The following is a 17,095-nucleotide window of genomic DNA, read 5'->3' as shown; positions in this document are numbered from 1 at the left end:
TGCTTCTCAGATGATATTTCTCAGACTCCTTTACTGGGCTTTCTTTCCTCCTCCTTCCCCTCTTCCTCCTCCTCCTCCTTCTTCTTCTTCTGAGAGAGAGAGAGAGAGAGAGAGAGAGACAGAGACAGAGAGAGAAAGAGACAGCATGAGCAGGGGAGAGGGGTGGGAGGCAGGGAGGGAGGGAGAGAGAGAGAGGGAGAATCTTAAGCAGAGTCGACACTTGGCACGGAGCCTGACATAGGCCTCCATCCCACGACCCTGGGATCATCACCTGAGCCAAAATCAAGAGTCGATGCTCAACAACCCAGGTGCCACTCTTCTCTTCTTGTTCTGTTTTCTCACTCTGGCCATTCTCATTTCTTTAGCTATAACCTCAAAATAGATGACACCCAAATTTATATCCCCAATCCTGATTCTTTTCACCTGTGATTCAGAGTTTTCCAACTGGTCATTTCCAATGGGTGACCAGGCTCTTCTCCTATCCCATCTCCCTTCTTTACTCCTTTAAAAAAATTTTTTTTGTGGTAAAATATACATGACCTGAAATTTACCATTTAAACAAATTTTAAATGTACAGTCCAGTTCTTATTCATTACTTGCTTATTACAGGGGTCTGCTCCCCCCCCCTCCCCCGCCAGCCGTATCACTTGCTGAACCTGTGCTGAGTGCTAAAGAGCATGGGCTCTGGAGAGTCTGATCTGAGTTTAAATCTCAGCTTTATGGCTCTGGCTGAGTCCCTCAACCTCATGGGCCTCACTTTTCTCATCTTGTTACTCTCCACTATTGTTGGGTACACAGTCACTCTGCTGAAGCAATAACAGCTTGGTTTATTTGTGAGCAAACACCCTGGAAAGAACTTGTCCTGTGGGAGCTGGTGCTGGAAGTGAGGAGAAAATGAAGTATTTGAAGAAAGGGATAGATCTCAGCCAGAAAGTAGGAGTTCTGGATATATATTGGAGTGAGAATGTGGAATCTGGCATTGGCTTCGATTTATGACACAGACACAGCTCCACCCACACCCGTTATGAAAAGGAAGAGAAAACAATCAATCAGTAAAACTGTTTTGGGGACTAACTTCAGTCTTCGGGCAGAGGAGTAATTGCTCATCAAGTGACAGGTAAAACCTCTGTGAAAGTTGAAAAGGCAATTTAGTTGAATTGCAAGAATTTGCCCAGGAAAGAGGTGATTTGGGGAAATTTGATGTGCATGCCTTTTAAAAAGCCTTTCAAGTCCTGTGTTTATAGAATCATCAAGGGTCTATAGAGGTCACATTGCCTTTTTTTTTTTTTCTTCAGTGTTTATGATTTCATTTTATACAGGAAAGCTTACTTATGAATGTTCGGAATTTTAGCAGGTCCCTCCTGAATATTAAGAAGTATTTCTTTTGTTTTTAGCATTTATTTCCTTTTGGACTGGGTCTGATCCATCTTTCACATTCAGCCCAGGGCCTGTCGCAAAAGATGCACTTTAGTACTTTTTAAAGAATAGGTGAAGCATTTCATTGACCAGATCCCACTTGCCCTTTCCAAGACGGCATACGGAAGAAAAGACTCAACGTTTCAGCCCAGAATGTCACAGGATAATGATCAGGACAGATTGCCCTTTACAAAGCACCTTTATATAGTTTATCTCATTAATCACTGAGGACACTCCATTTTTCAGATGAGAAAACTGAGGTTCAGAGCGGTTAAGTGAGCTGCCCACGGTTTCACAGCTAAGTTGTGAAGCCCCGCCTGGTGGAGCTCCGAAGGCTACAAACTCTCTGCTGTCTTCCTAAGTCGCATTTGGCCACACAGAGGGGTGGCCTGTTTTGAGCTATACCCTGCCCTCCGTCCACTTGACGCTCGAGGACCTCGCCATCTAAGGCATGCGGGCGAGGCAGCCCTTCCCTACTGCAAACGTCCTCACGTGAAGCCCAAGTATCTGGCATGCGCTAGAAGGCGGCCAGAACACTCGGTGGCCACAGCCCACACGTCACAGTTCGCGCTCGGGGCCCCGCTTTCTGCCTCAGGCCCCTCTGTTGGCTGGCACTGGCGCCACCTCGCCCTGCCCGGACTCAGCGCGCGTCCACCCCGGAGCCGGCCGTGCGCCCTAGCCTCTCGCCGTGCGCCCTCGCCCCAGGTGCCCACCCGCACGCGCGCTCCCCGTCCGCGCCTTGGGGACCGCACCTCCCCCGCCGCGACAGCCCGCCGTCTCCTGCCCGCCTAGAGCCAAGGGGGGCGGCGGCCGCAGGTCCCCCACACCCCAGGGGCGGAGCGAGGCGCCGAGACGTCAGGGCGGAGGACCAGCGCGGGGCGGGCGCGCCCTCCCGGCGGCTGCCCGTGGCCCACGTCCCCGACTGGCGCGGCCGCCGGCGGCCGGGAGCTGTGCAGTTAGCGGCGGCGCTGGGGCGCAGCCAGGCGGGCGGGGGCTGGAGGCTGAGCCGGCACAGCTCTGCCCGCCACCCCAAGAGCGGATCCCCGGCCGCCCCTCGGCTCTCGCCGGGCTTCTAGCGCAGCCCCTCGGGGTGCCCATCCATTTCCTCAGGTCACTACAGCGTGTGTTTTGTTTTTCTTTTTCCCCTCCCTGTGTGCCCTTCTCCAGGATGGCAGAGGCGGAATTGCACAAGGAAAGGCTGCAAGCCATAGCAGTAAGTCCACTTTCATTTTATTTCCTTGCTCTATTGTCTGGGATGGAAGGGGACCCCGAGTGTTTTGGGGCCATCGACGTTCCGGCACAGTAGCCGCAGGGCATGTGTTTGGGGGATAAAAGTCTGTCAAGGCTCAGCTACGTTGCCTTTTCTTTTATTACGTCTGTAGACAGAAACCCCCAGGGCGCGCTTTGGGCTGGGGATTTGAATGTGGAAGATTGGCTTAGAAATAAAATGCTTGCTACTGGGCTTTGGGAAAAGACGAACAGACGCATGGGGGTGGGCTTGGGGGGAAGGGGCGATTCCTGGAATATTATCACCCAGTGATCCCTACTACTCTGACTGCATACCCTGGAGAACCAAGAGAACGGCGACCTGAGCGGTGGCTGCCACCCTTCTTGTGGAAGCTGTTCGGTCTCCTAAGTGGGAAACCAGCAGTCAGCTCCACTGCCAGCCACGCGGTAGAAACCTCCTCCTGAAACCGGGGCGTTAATTTCCCCTGTGCTGTTTGATATTGACAAGGACAATGGCACAAGCCTCCATCCTGGCGGGATCTGGGGACTTCTGCTGACGACTGGGTCCTGGGCATGATGTTCCAAGAGAGCGTCCTTCTTAAGGGGGTGGATAATCTGAAACCTGTTTTTAGCATACAAAGGCACAACCAGTTTTGGCAAAGTTTACATGCACTTTCAGAAAAGTGTACCCTCGTGCATCTTGAGTACAAAAGAGAACTTTCTGGGACTGTGTAGATTTGAGCAATCTTGCCACAGTGTTGCCAATGATCCACAGATGTGGTATTTTCACTGGAGCCACCACAGCTGGATTATATATTTCCTTTGCAGATGAGGGAATGATTACTGCTGCTATATGAAATAATAACAATTAAAAGAGAAGGTCTGTTAACATACTGGCATAAAAGAGTCTCCAGACGTTCTTCTACCTAAGTACCTTTTTTTTTTTTTGGTCCAGGAGTTCTCTGGAAACGCATATAAATTTGTTGGAGAAACGATGTGTAATGTTTTGGAAGCAAAGTATATTAAAGTGTTTTCAAAATCCTTTGGACAGGTTCTTCATGGGGAAAATGCATACAGGCCCTTCTCTTTAAAAGAAGCATTTGATATGATTTCCGTAGCACTGAGAACCTCTTTATCAATGACTTCAAATCTGAAATGTCATGGAGATTTTACCACTGAAGTGAGAGGGACATTTGTTGGCAATGTTGAAATGCTATGGGTTTTTTTTTGCCTGTTGGGCAATCTTTGAACTTGGTCTTCAGAACTCAGGAAAGTTTTTTTTTTTTTTTTTTTTTTCCTTTCCCTTTCCCTCTGTGCATGTGTATCTTGATGGTTAATGAAGTTGTTTATGGTTTCTAAACCTAGTGGCAAGGCAGTGTGGCCATTGTGTCACGAACTTGGTAAGAATGGAGATATTCAGTTTTCGGTGCCAAGTAGCTGGTGGGTGTTTTATATAAACTGAATAATAGGCTGCTTTAACCGCCCATGAAGTGACTGCTCCAGAGAACGTTCAGTTGCTCCCATAGGCTGTGGGAAGGTTTCCAACAGTTGTCACATTTTCTGCTTTTGCGTGACCAGCTCTACTGGATGCCTGAGGAACAGCTGAGCTCTATGAGAGGTCTTGCTCTCTGAACAGGGAGCCAGTAGAGCTCACACTGGGGTCACCCCTTTCCAAATGGGGTTGGGTGATCCCAGCAGGGGCCAAGTGGATTTTCAAGAAAGATCCAGCCAGTAGTTTGGAATTCTCTTGACTATATGATTAGTACACGCACAAATACTTGTGCATATTCAGTTGTGGAATTGAGTTTGTCCTGTACTTAGGAGGATGTTGATGATTCTCATGAACATATCAGCCTCAATTAATGTATGCGTTGTTATTGGTTCAGATACTCTCAGTGAAATGACTCTGTGTGTGTGTGTGTGTGTGTGTGTGTGTGTGAGAGAGAGAGAGAGAGAGAGAGAGAGAGAGAGAGAGAGAGAGAGAAGGGAGGGGGCAGTGGGTCTTGAGACCATATCAATAAATCATTCTATGCTACACTTTGGCCTAGTGCACAATTTTGCTCCAAATTCGGCAAACCGTGCCTCTCTCTGCCACCTTCCTAGAGTTCTCAGGGAACCTTCGGGAGCTCACAAGCCTGCCTCTGGAGCCTAGCGCTCCTGAAGTATGTCTGGAGATGTGAAAGAGGAAGAGAATAAGTCCCTCTCTCTTCACCAACTTGGGCTACTCTCCAAGAGGCAGAGCAGACAGATGAGGATTCTAGTCTGTAGGGTCTTGGGCTGTTGTTAGCCTGGACCACTGTTCCTTCATCTGTTAAATGAGCTCATGAGTTCTACTCATGGGCTGGTTGTAAGGTTTAGATATGATGCAGTTGAAATACCAGGCATGTGGTTGTCATTAGATGATGTCGAGGCAGAGTCCCCACTTCCTATTTGCAATGCTACCCTGTTCCGTGAGGGTTAGAGACAGTACCTCTGAAGCAGGAAGAGTCTGAGCAGCCTTTACAACTTTGCCCTTTAATTCTGAATAAAGGCCAGGGTTGTGTCCAGCGTCAGTTCCTCTAGCTGCTTCAGACACAGGCCCAGAGCTGCCACTCAAGGATTTATCCATCCATTCATTAGCAGGTGCCCACAGAGCGCCTCCTCTGGGAAGCTACTATCAATACCAAAAAGTCAGTGTCCCCAAGTCTCAGCCATCAGATGGAAGATATTACTTTTTACACACTTACATCCTGAAAGAACGTCCTGTGACCCATTTGTCACATGGTAGTCTGGGATTTTGTTGTTTTAACTCACTAGAGAATAAAGTACTCAGAGACTATGGTACTGTAATTGATTTTTTCCAGTTGAATCCAGAGCCTAATCAACGAGAAAAGATGAATCTCATCCTACTTCCTGACAGAAGAAGAACAAGTCCATCTTTGACAACTGTCTCTACTCCCAGGCACTCCTTCCATCTGTAGGGACACTCCCAAAGCTATAATAGTAGGAGATAGCAAACTGCCTCTGTAGCAGAATTAATGTGAATAATAATTCTAGGGAATTACAGTACAATTGCCATTTATTGAACATTATCTATTCAACAAGGTACTGTGTGATCTGCTTTTTTGTTGTTGTTGTTAAACCTTAAGTTGTTAATAGTCTGGGGGCGCCTGGGTGGCCCAGTCATTTAAGCGTCCAACTTTGGCTCAGGTCATGATCTCAAGGTTGGTGGGTTCGAGCCCCCACGTCACTCGGTGTTGACAGCTCGGAGCCTGGAGCCTGCTTCAGATTCTGTGTCTCCCTCTCTCTCTGCCCCTCCTTGCTCGGTCTTTGTCTCTCTCTGTCTCTCAAAAATGAATAAACGTTAAAAAAGATGAAAAAAATCTAACGGAGAAACACACATAAACAGTTACTATGTAGTGCCAAGAGCACTTACGCAAATGAGCACTCCTGTGGAGCAGGTGACCTAACCTCAAGGAGCTGTGGAACATTCTTCGGATGGGAGACGTTGGAGCAAGTCCTGAAGACTGGGCAAGATAAAATATAATCACCTCCTGGTTAGCAGAAGATATTTATTTATTTATTTGTTTATTGTTTGTTTATTATGTATTTGGAACCGTTAATAAGAGAAAGGGAAAGCCAAAGGCATGTAGGAGTTAAGTCGGTAGCTGAAGGCGCAAACTCGGTAATAAGACTAAAGTGCATTTTAACACACCTTATGTCATTTAATGCGAGTAAACCGATGAGGTAGGAATCACTGTGTTTACCCAGATTTTATAGGTAAAGAGCCCAACATTAACAGATAGTGTCAAAGCCAGGATTTGAACCCACACTTCAGGGTGCTGGAGCCCCTGTATTGCTGCCTGGATGACTGCCCTGAATTGCTACCCCTAAGACGGTGGCCCATCTTCTGCTTTTCCTACGAGCACACTGTGCAGGTGGTTCCAACAACCTCAGGGTGAGCCAGCGAGGGAGAAGCAGACTGATCCAGTAGCACTGAGAAAGGCCAAGGCAAACCAGGAGGCCCACATCCTTTTGAGTGTCTTCCAAGCTGGGTTTTGGTGCATGGAGAGATCTGATGTGAGTTCTGACGGAATGAGTAACGCTCCCTTGGGGAAGAAGCTACTGTGTCTCAATGGGAATCAACTTTGGGAGAGGATGTTATGTCTGTGCATCCGGGAGGAAGACGGCCTTCCCTGGACCTGTGGGAAGATAACTAAATGTTGCAGAGGTCGTCTTGGGCCAAAGCCCCCGGAGCCATATGGACAAGGCCTGGGGCCTGTACCGGGGACCAACACGAGCATGTCCCCTTGTGCTAAAAATATGAAAGTCCCATCCAATCTACACAGGCTTTTTAGAGAATTTTGTCATTTAATAAGAACACACTCTGTGGAATAATAAAAATGGTCTTTTGCATTTGTACACCAGTATGTGATTTATAAAAACCGGCACGTGTTACCTCAATTCTGAGCTGTGTGGGGCAGGTCTCGTTACCTCCACTTTACAAATGACTCTACAGAGGTATCCAAGCCCACACAGTGAGATGTGGAAGAGACGTGTTGAGGCCAGTCCCTCCTGAATCCTGATCCCTTGTGTTAGTGGCACATCTCGCTTGGAGGGGTGCCCTGATGGGGTCGGGGGAAGCTGCCACAAGGATCCTTTGAGCTAGAGTCCCACAGTCAGGAGGAGAGGGATGACCTTGAGGACATGTGGGCCTGGATGTGCCTCTATGGAATGTGCCCTTTTGGGGATCTCACTTTGGGCTCCTCTGCCTCTTGAGACTTTCACGCAGAGAGCACAGTTAGTGGGCCTGTGGCTCCCACCTGCTCCCATTCTCTGTTCCGAGAAGGCCTGGATGTCGGTGGGTGGCTTAGCCTGGCTGTGCCCTGCACTTGCAGAGAAACACTTCTGGCATTTCCTTGCGTTCATGTCTCCATGCCTCTTCCTGCCGTGAAATAAGGGTTAGAGTGTGGAACTAGGGGCAGAGGGGGCCAATCAGCCTGCTTTTGATCCAGGCCACTTAGGTTGGCCTGCATAGCCTGGGAAGAAGTCCTTCCTGCAGTTTACATGTGATCCCCGTCCAGTCCAGCTTCCCAAGCCAGGGACCCCTCAGAGGGTTTAGACACTCAAACCCCAAGCCCTATAGTAAAACAATGGATTCTTGTGGGGACCATCCCTGTATATGTCCCTTGTGAATCTGTGTCACTGGCAGGTGACAGCAAAGGAATGAAGAAACAAAGATCCTGACCACTCGTTTGTTTCTTCCTCCATCTCAGAAACAAGGGTGATACCGTGCTTCTAAAATTTCAAGTTCAGGCCTAAACGATGGTTTGCTCCAGATACTGGTGCTGAGGAAGTGTTCACCCCAGCTGAATCTACTGGGGCCACCCCCGCAGATAGGTGCCGCTTTGGGCTCGTTTAGGGTCATTGCCAGGTCTGAGGGTGCCAAGGCAAGCCTTATACAAACATGCGCCAGGGTCATACACCTCTCTGGCCACTTATTTGGACCTCTGAGTATTTCAGGCTTTAGCCTCTTGGGACAAAGAGCAGCTACTCTGGCAAGGGCCCCGAGACATACAGCAGCCTTCGTTAAAAAGTCATTGTTAAAAAAGCCAAGCAGGTGGACTTGTGGAGTATGATTTGTCAATGTTTAGGGGAAACCAGGGCTCAGTATTGGTGCTTGTGCATTTCTTTGGGGCTGCCCAACACTTTTGGGACCCCTGCTGTTGGTCCTTTGAACTATCCGCATTTCATCACTGATCCCCTTTGGGAGTGTTCAACTCGCTTGACAATGATCACTATGTGGGGTGACATCGGTCATCATGTGGTGTGACATTGACTGAGACAGCACATTGGCACTGATGCATGGAGACACTGGACAGTGGCCTCCTGGACTAGCAGTGACTCGCATGGTCTGGTGAGTTATGAGCAGGGATTCTGGTATCCTAAAGCCTTGACTCAAGTCCTGGCTTTTCTGTTAACATCTCTATGTCCTCACCTCACCGTCTCTTGGTTTCCTCATCTGTAAGATGCGGATAATCATAATACCTACCTCATGGAATTGTCGTGAAGGTTATTTGAGAAATTTCCTGGGAAATGCCCAGAGCAAGGATATAGAAAGCACCCAAAGTTCTCTGTTTGTATGTGAATCAACAAATCAACAACTCGTGGATCCTTAAACAGAAAATGGACACAAAGAGTGAAAGATGAATTCTACTAACTTCAACATTTTAGCCAAACTGGGAAATTTCAGATGACTATGGTAGCTACTGAGCATTTCCAGTGCAGGAGGATACTACTAATAATGAAAAGGGTTGTGTATAGTGGATAGGAGGTGCAAATTTCAAAGCTCCGAGGGCTAACAGGTAACGTGAAGGAGTGACACAGACCGAGTGGGCAATCGTGAGGACTTGGAAAGCAGACGCCTCTTCGCAGTTAGGACACGGTAAATTTATACCATGTGGGAACATGGAATGTATGTTGTCACATCAACTCATTTTCACCGGAAGCAGGAAATCTGCTTTTCGAAAATGTGAGATCTCCCTTTAAAAGAGAACTAGTTTCAACATTTTTAAAAAATTTGTGGACAAAACAAAATTCCTTTGAGTCAACAGGTCGACCTTGTGTGACCTCCAGATGTAGGTAGAACTTTGAACTTCACAATGTGCTTTTCTTATGCATGACTTATTTGGATTTCACAAGGATATTGTGGAAGTAATATTATCAGCATCCCCCTCGGTGTTTTTCACCAGGGCTTTGTGAGTTTGGTGTCCAAATGTTTGGATTGTTGGAAAAATAGTGCATATTTACTGTCTCTTCTGATATTAAGTGAGCTCTTGTAATTATTGACATTATGGTAACCCAGAATATTCACATCTTGGTGAGTGGCTGCTCTTTCAAAATTAACAGAAAAATTGTAGACAATCAGTACCTTGATGTGGGAAATTCCTGTTAGAGAAGAATCTTTAAGAATACAATATTCGAATCTGACGCCCTCACATATATCACCCAGGGTGTTTAGGTGATTTCAATTTATTATCAGCCTCAAGTAATAGACAATATAGGGAGACCCAGCTGGACTTAGAACTTCGTAATAGCGGCAACTGGCATCGAACATAGACATTTTAACAGATATGGTGTAGAACAGTGATTCTCAAACTTTAATGCATTAGGATTATCCAAGAGCTCCTTAAAACACAGGTTGCTGGATCCCGCTCCAAGGGTGTTTGATTCAGCAGGTCTAGGGCAGGGCCTGCTAATTTGCCTTTCTAACAAGTCCCCAAGCGATGCTTTCCCAGCTGTAGCTGCTCTTCTGGGGAGTACAAGTGGAGAATCTCTGGTGAAGGGCTAGATTAATGGTAAAGGAAGATCATGGCCTGGGTCTTGATCAGTGCCACATTCCCATTGGGACATGTCCAGGAGTTTGTGAGGTGTGGATATCTACAAGAGGCGAAATAGAATAAAAGACCAAATGGGAGCCTACAGAGAGCTCAGTTTGAAAGTGATGTAGTATCTTCGCACACCAAGTGGCTGATCAGGAGGAGGTCTTTGTTTGGGTAGTTGTTTTAATTGATTTAAAGAGAGTGAAGTTTCTATGGGTCACTTGAAGACACCTGTTTGAAGGGTATGCTTCGGATTAGCTGGTTAAAAGCATGGGCTACAAAATTCACGCAGAGGGCCACACAGTCGGGCAGATACCCGGCCGTCCAGTGGGAGGCCTTTGAGAGGGGCACGGTACCTATTACGGCACTGTGGGTGTACCCCTTATAGAGGTCCCCTAGCAGATCAGGTGATGAGGTTTGGTAGCAGCCTCTCTGGCCCTCACACCCACTTCATCATGCAGCTGCTTCTCACGTGGGCAACTCTAATAGGCTGCCAGGATGAGCCGCAACTGAGACTCATTTAGTCGATGATGGCTATTGTTTCTCCCAAGCCAGTCTGTGCGTACACAGGGCTGGCTTGTCACTGGCCTATCAAAGAGGAGTTTATTCTCACCAAGAGGTCCCACGAGCTTCCCTCACCCTTACTTGTAGTGTCCATTGTCCGGCCCAACCCTTCACGTGCAGAAGGATTCAGCCTCAGCCAGATTCTTGCCTGTCTCAAAACACAACGCACAGCGGCCACGCCATCCAGGACGCAGCCCAGGAGAACACGGACGGATTGTGGCTGATGGCCGCCCAGCGCGGGACACTTTGCAGAGGAGAGTTCGCACATGAGCGCTGTGGGTTTGGGAGAACATGCACAGCTGAGACCTATTTCTGACAGGAAATGCCAGCAGAAGCAGAGGATTTTGTGGGGTGGTGTGTGTTGGAGGTACATATGCCCTTGGTTAATTCTCATGTCAGTCTTTTCCATTAGTTTCATGTTGAACAAAATCTTCAAAAGGAGATTATTACATACGCGAGAGACAGACAGACAGACAGACAAAGACAACCCATAGCCTGTTTACATAACACTTGAACGTATAGGAAAAATGCTTGGCGGTGATCTCTGACTGTAGTATCAATGCTTCTATTGCGTCGCACGAGCTTAGCCAGAAGATGGGGATAGGGCACCTGGTACCTTTCCCTTGCACAAGATGGAAAGGAAAAGAAAAGCCACATGTGCCCCCAAGATAAAAGCCCTGGTTGTAGGTGAAAAAGGCTGTGGGCCAGACCTCAGAACACATCTTCCTTCCCTACCCACCCCTGCCCTGCAGCCTGTCTCATTACCCTGTGGGCTTCTAGGCTCATGACAGTCTGTGCACTACCAAATGTCCTTGGGGCGTTTGTAAAACCCGCCCTTACCGTTTTGCTGAATTATCCTGGTTTACTGACTATTCTAGGTGGGTGGGATTCTGCCCCCTTCTTCAAAATTATAACCAGTCATCTGAGTATTCGCTTTATTTTTAAATTCAGAGCTGAAACTTAAAACTTTGAGGGTTAGAAAAAAAAAATGTTATTCTTAAGAGAAAAACATATGCTTGAAAATTTAACCCCTTTGGTGGTAAGCAGGGGGATCTTCTTTCTCTGAGTTTGAGCAAAAACGGCAACAACTTTGAGGCCAGTAACCACCACACAGGGCCTCAGGATCCGGGCGGCTCTGGTAGTTATGTGTGTCCCATATGTGACATGATAGAGAGGCTGTGATCTGTGAGAGGTGCCTCTTGGCTGAGAGGTATAGAGCCCTCTGTGGGGCTCCTGGTTGGTCCGAACACTGAGTTTCTATGGTCTGACTTGTCAGCTTGGGTTGATAATACCTGCTTCTTCTAATGGGGTGGGCAGTGGTTCAAAAATTTCCTTGTTCCATGGGGACTCTGAGGCATGTAAGATCGGAAAAGTGGAAAGGAATAGAGCGGTTCCTCAAGAAATTAGGAATAGAACTACCACGTGGTCCAGCAATCCCACTTTTGGGTACGTGTCCAGAGGAAGTAAAATTGCTACCTCCAGGAGATATCTGTACCCTTACATCCATTGCAGCATTATTCACTGTGGCCCATATATGGAAATGACCTAAGTGTCCATTGACAGGTGAATGGATAAAGAAAAGGTGGTTTATATAATAATGGCATTTTTATTCAGCCTTTAAAAAGAAGGAAATCCTGCCATTTGTGATGACATGGATGGACCTTGAAGATATTATGCTAAGTGAAATAAGCCAGATGCAGAGAGGCAGGTACTGTATGATCTCGTTTATATATGAAATAGAGAAAAAAGTCAAACTTCTAGTAATGCAGAGTGGAATGGCTTTTACTAGGGACTGGGAGGTGGGAGCAAAGGGGGATATTGATCAAAGGATACAACTTTAAGTTAGAAGATGAGTAAGTTCAGAAGACCTAATGTATAGCATAGTGACTGCAGTTAATAATCATGTGTTACATACTTGAAGTGTGCAGAGTAGATCTCATGTGTTATCATCACACACACACACACACACACACACACACACACACACAAATGGCAGCTATGTGAGACGATGGATGTATTAATTACCTTGATTGTGGTAATCGTTTCACAATGACTATATATATATATATATATATCAATATATATATATTTTGATATATATATATATATATATATATATATATCAAAACATCACGTTGTACACCGTAAATATATACAATTCTTATCAATCACACTTCAATAAAGCTGGAAGAAAACAATCAGTTAAAAAGAGAATCTGAAAAGCTTGAAGTTAAATAGTGACCTTGAAAGGAAATACTGCTTATCCAGGCAAACAAAAACACACTGTGGGATGGTGACAAGCCTATCCTCTGAGGTCCCCATTTCTCTTTACCAGGTGCTAAACAGGCAGCCTTGTGCATGAACAGTAAAGTCCGGGCATATGTGTTCAATACGTAGCGCTGTTCACCAAATAAAACTCTCAGTAGAAGCTGAAGGATATTTAACGGTGGGATAAGTCTGGTGGGGGTGGGTCAGAAGGCAGAGCCTGGAGGCTCGCTGTGGGATATACTGTCTAGTGCCACCAACTACTGGAAAGAAGACACTGGTAGCCTGATCACCCCCATCCGTATTCACGCCGGAGTGAGAATAATGGCTGCCCCATCAGTATTGGATCTGATAGGGGAGAATGAAGAGAAAGTACTCACTCTGACCCCACAGAGGAGGTGAAAGGGAAAGTAATTTCGATTGCTCAGTTACTCCCCCCTCCCCCACTGCCGCCATCATCTCTGTCTGGACATGTCAGCTGCTACTGCCTCTGGATGATTCCAGCTCTCCACCCGTCCTAAGCCTGGGTCCACAGAGGAAAGCTGGAAGCAGACTGGCTTAGCAGTGGACAGGCAGGCGTGGAACATCTTCTCTATAGGGAGCCAGGGCACCCTGGGGCTCTGAAGACAAGTAAAATGTGGCAACTTCATCCTGTAGCTTTTTTAAGGGGGAGGGAAGAAGGGTCTCCCAACTCCAGAGGGCTTCCCATGTGCCAGACACCCTGCCGAATGCCTGGCAATAAAAACCCAGATGTGTACGGGTGCCAGGTTGACACGGTGGCTGAGCTCCTGGGATTGTGGTCACCCAGAGAGGGCCAGCTTCTCAGGGGCAGGCAGTATTCAACTCTAGTTGATTGGTACTTTGTGAGGATACACGCCCAGGATCTTCTGCTTTTTCAAGAGGACCTGGAAATCCAGCTTTTGAAGGGAGTCTGTTGATGTTTAAATGTTCATAACGATTTAAACACTGTATGGGCCAAACCAAACATAAAGAGATTTTAGCACAGTGTGGGCTGGATTCATTTCCCATCCCACCTCCCTCCCTGCCAGCCCCCACCCTGGGCCACCAGTTTTCCACTTCTGCCTTTCACAGCATATTTTATTTAATTGCTAGGATTTTGAGGAGGTGACCGGGTGGTGTTACAGCTTGAAGCTAAGTGAGATGTAGATACGTTTAGGCATGTTGAGCAAATTGGTGGGTGGGCCTGTCAGAAACCCTTCGAGGGGCCCTGTGGGATGGGGACCCTGTAAGAAAGCCATGGTGTTGGGTTAGAGTCAGAACTGCTACGTCAATCAGTTCCTTATGCAGCTTGCTGGATGAACCCGTGAGTTTTCTGTAAGACATAACAACTGAAAGCCCACTTTAAAAAAGAAAATTAACAGAGCAAATGTGACCTTTTTGATGTATACTTCTCTGAATTGTAACACACGTGTAGATTTGTGTAACCACCAACACCCTCAGGATATAGACAGTTCTGTCAGCCTCCAGTACTCTCTCAGGAACCACTGGTGTTGGGCGCCTGGTTGGCCTAGTTGCTTAGGTGTCCGAATCCAGCTCAGGTCATGATCTCGCGGTTCGTGTAAGCAGTTCTGTTTGCACCCAACTTTACCGGAACAAGAAATCCACCCAGTCTTTGGTGCCTGACTCTTTCATAACAAGTACCCCTCCCAGACCTATAACAAATTCTTATTTTCCCCCGATAATTACCTTCTTTTCCAGGCTGGCCCTCTCACTACCCCCTCCCAGGGTTATCACATTTAGCAACTAAAAATATAGGATGCCTGGTTATTGCACGGGACACACTTTCATACTAAACAATGATTTGCTTATTTGAAATTCAGATTTAACTGGGCACCCCGTATTTTATCTGACAAGCCCATCACCTTCACATACCTGTTGCCTTCACCACTGATTCAGAACCTGCTTTTTCTAGGGCTGTGTTTGACTCTTCCATTGTGAGTGTGAAGATACTCATTGGTTTTATTGACTGTTTTTGTAAGTTTATTAATTAGGGAGAGAGAGAGGGCAAGCAAGCATGGGGGAGAGGCGGAAAGAGAGGGAGAGAGAGAGGGTCCCAAGCAAGCTCTGCATTATCAGCGCTGAGCCCAATGTGGGGCCCGAACTCATGAACCACGAGATCATGACCTGAGCCAAAATCAAGAGTTGGACACTTAACCAATTGAGCCACCCAGGCGCCCCAATACCCATCGATTTTAAATAGTAATATATTTGTAGGGAGATAGGATGCATATTAGAAGGATAAGAGTGCCTCATCAATACATTAATGTGTTTTCAAGAAAGCCACTGGACATATCTTTTCTGGAGAATATGAAATGGCCTAATGTGTGTTGGAAGGAGGAGAACAGCTGAATTTCGGAAATTGCTACATTTCCCAGCCCCCCTCTACTCCCTTCCCTTCCGACCTTTGAATAATATAAAACTGCAATAAGACTAAACAGGGAGATGGCTCACACTGAGTGAGTTTAAAAATACCACTGGAATGCTAGCCTTCAACAAGCCGTATATCTTATCCTGCATTGAGCAAGATGGGGCCTCATGGCATGTTGGCGAATGAGTTGCTCTGCGGCCACAACCAGATGATTCCCAGCCTGGATATTTTGGTCGAGAGGGCCGTGATGGTTGATTTTATTTGTCTTGTTTGTTTGTTTTTTCATTTACCCATTTTACTAGTGTGATTTCAGAATCACAGTGAGACAAGAAGGAAAATCAATTTGATATGGCAGCTTCAGAATTAAGAACAAATGAAAATTCTTATTTTCAGTTTAGGCCAAGGGTGAGCAAGCAATACCCACCCCCCACCCCCCACCCCCACCCCCACCCCCACCCCCACCCCCACCCCCACGGGTCAAATCTGGCCTGCAGTCTGTTTTCATAAGGCCTGTGAGCGGTATGTCGTTGTTACATTTGTAAATGGTTGGGAAAACAATTTTTTCGAGGAACATTTCATGACATGTGACAATTACGTGAGGTTGAGATTTCAATGTCCACGCATGAAGTTTTATTAGAACAGGGCCATTCTCATTCATTTATGTGTTGTCTAGGGCTGGCTTCATGTTGTAACAGCACAGCTGAATAGTTCTGACAGAGACCATGTGGCCTGCAAAGCCTGAAGTATTTATTCTCTGACCCCTTATAGAAAAATTTTGCTGTCTCCTGCTCCAGGTGGCATGTCCTCTGTGGTTGTCTCTGCCATTAGGGCTCCAGGTGTCTTTTACCTTAGAGAAGTAACTGGTGTCTTTTTGCTGGCAGTCCAGAACAATAAAGCATCTCAGTCATGCTTGTAATGTTGTCTGGGCTACCACGATGGAAGGCTTGTATTCACTGAAGTGCTCACATGTGAGTTTTGCTCCTGTGGAATTTTCTTCTTCTATCCTTGCCAGCTAAGCCAACTGCATGCTGTTTCCCTTTGGAAGCCAGAAAACCTGATGTCTTAGAGGTGATGGCTTGGCCCATCTAAAAATAAGTCATTACATGTAAAACCATTTTTGTCCCCCTAGTGACAGGGACTGAGAGGGTGGAGGGAAAACACTGGTGATTCTCCAGATCATTTTTCTTTCTCCCTAGAAATTGCCAGAACCCTCATTCTGCTCTCTCTGAGGATTTTTTTTTAATGTTCATTTATTTATTTGAGAGAGGGAGAGCGAGAGCGCGCGCACAAGCATACAAGCGGGGGAGGGGCAGAGAGAAGGAAGCACAGAACCTGAAGCAGCTCCAGGCTCTGAGCTGTCAGCACAGAGCCTGATGTGGGACTCCAACCCACGAACTGCAAGACCTGAGCCGAAGTCAGATCCTTAACACACAGCGCCACCCAGGTGCTCCTCTCTCTCTCTGAGGATTTTAAAGAGAATGTGTCAGAATGAGAGTCAGAGAACAGACGTACCACATTCCCTGGGTCCAAGCAGGAAGCCAGTGAGCAGTGGCTTCTGACCAGCTGCCCTGTCATTTGTTAGCACTTTATGGTGGGTTAGTTACCTCCTGGAACCCATAGGATCACTGCCTTCAATGTAAATGAAGTGACCATCTGTTGATGATGATAGCCTGTGGTAGCAGAATCCATGTGGGGCTCTCTGAAACATCAACGGTTTCCTTTCCGCTTCCTTCTCTTTCTTGTCCAGAAGGGCCGGCCACGAAATGCCCACCACGAAAGCTGGTGGGTACGCCCCAGCCCTGCACTCTCCTGTGGCCCTGTGAAACCTGGCAGGGGTGCATTCCACACATGGGATGCTCCTTGATCACCTGGC

At 47.0% G+C, this 17,095-nt stretch overlaps 1 protein-coding gene across 11 annotated transcripts in view; it reads left to right on the top strand.

Moving 5' to 3' along the window:
- PALM2AKAP2 (PALM2 and AKAP2 fusion) overlaps positions 1-17,095 on the top strand; it is a 484,510-nt gene that overhangs the window by 151,720 nt on the left and 315,695 nt on the right. For 10 of the 11 annotated variants that reach the window (XM_058694604.1, XM_058694609.1, XM_058694606.1 and 7 more), the window contains exon 2: positions 2,584-2,629. In XM_058694604.1, the coding sequence (XP_058550587.1) occupies positions 2,585-2,629 (45 nt within the window). In that variant the 5' untranslated portion in view covers position 2,584. Of the gene's footprint in view, positions 1-2,010; positions 2,122-2,583; positions 2,630-17,095 lie in introns of those variants that run through there. The other variant, XM_058694603.1, reaches the window with a different exon arrangement.

Source organism: Neofelis nebulosa, chromosome 12 (assembly GCF_028018385.1).
Source record: "Neofelis nebulosa isolate mNeoNeb1 chromosome 12, mNeoNeb1.pri, whole genome shotgun sequence".
In the NCBI taxonomy this organism is placed as follows: Eukaryota; Metazoa; Chordata; class Mammalia; order Carnivora; family Felidae; genus Neofelis; species Neofelis nebulosa.
The sequence above is the reverse complement of the archived record's forward strand: the minus strand, read 5'-3'. Positions and strand labels throughout refer to the sequence as shown.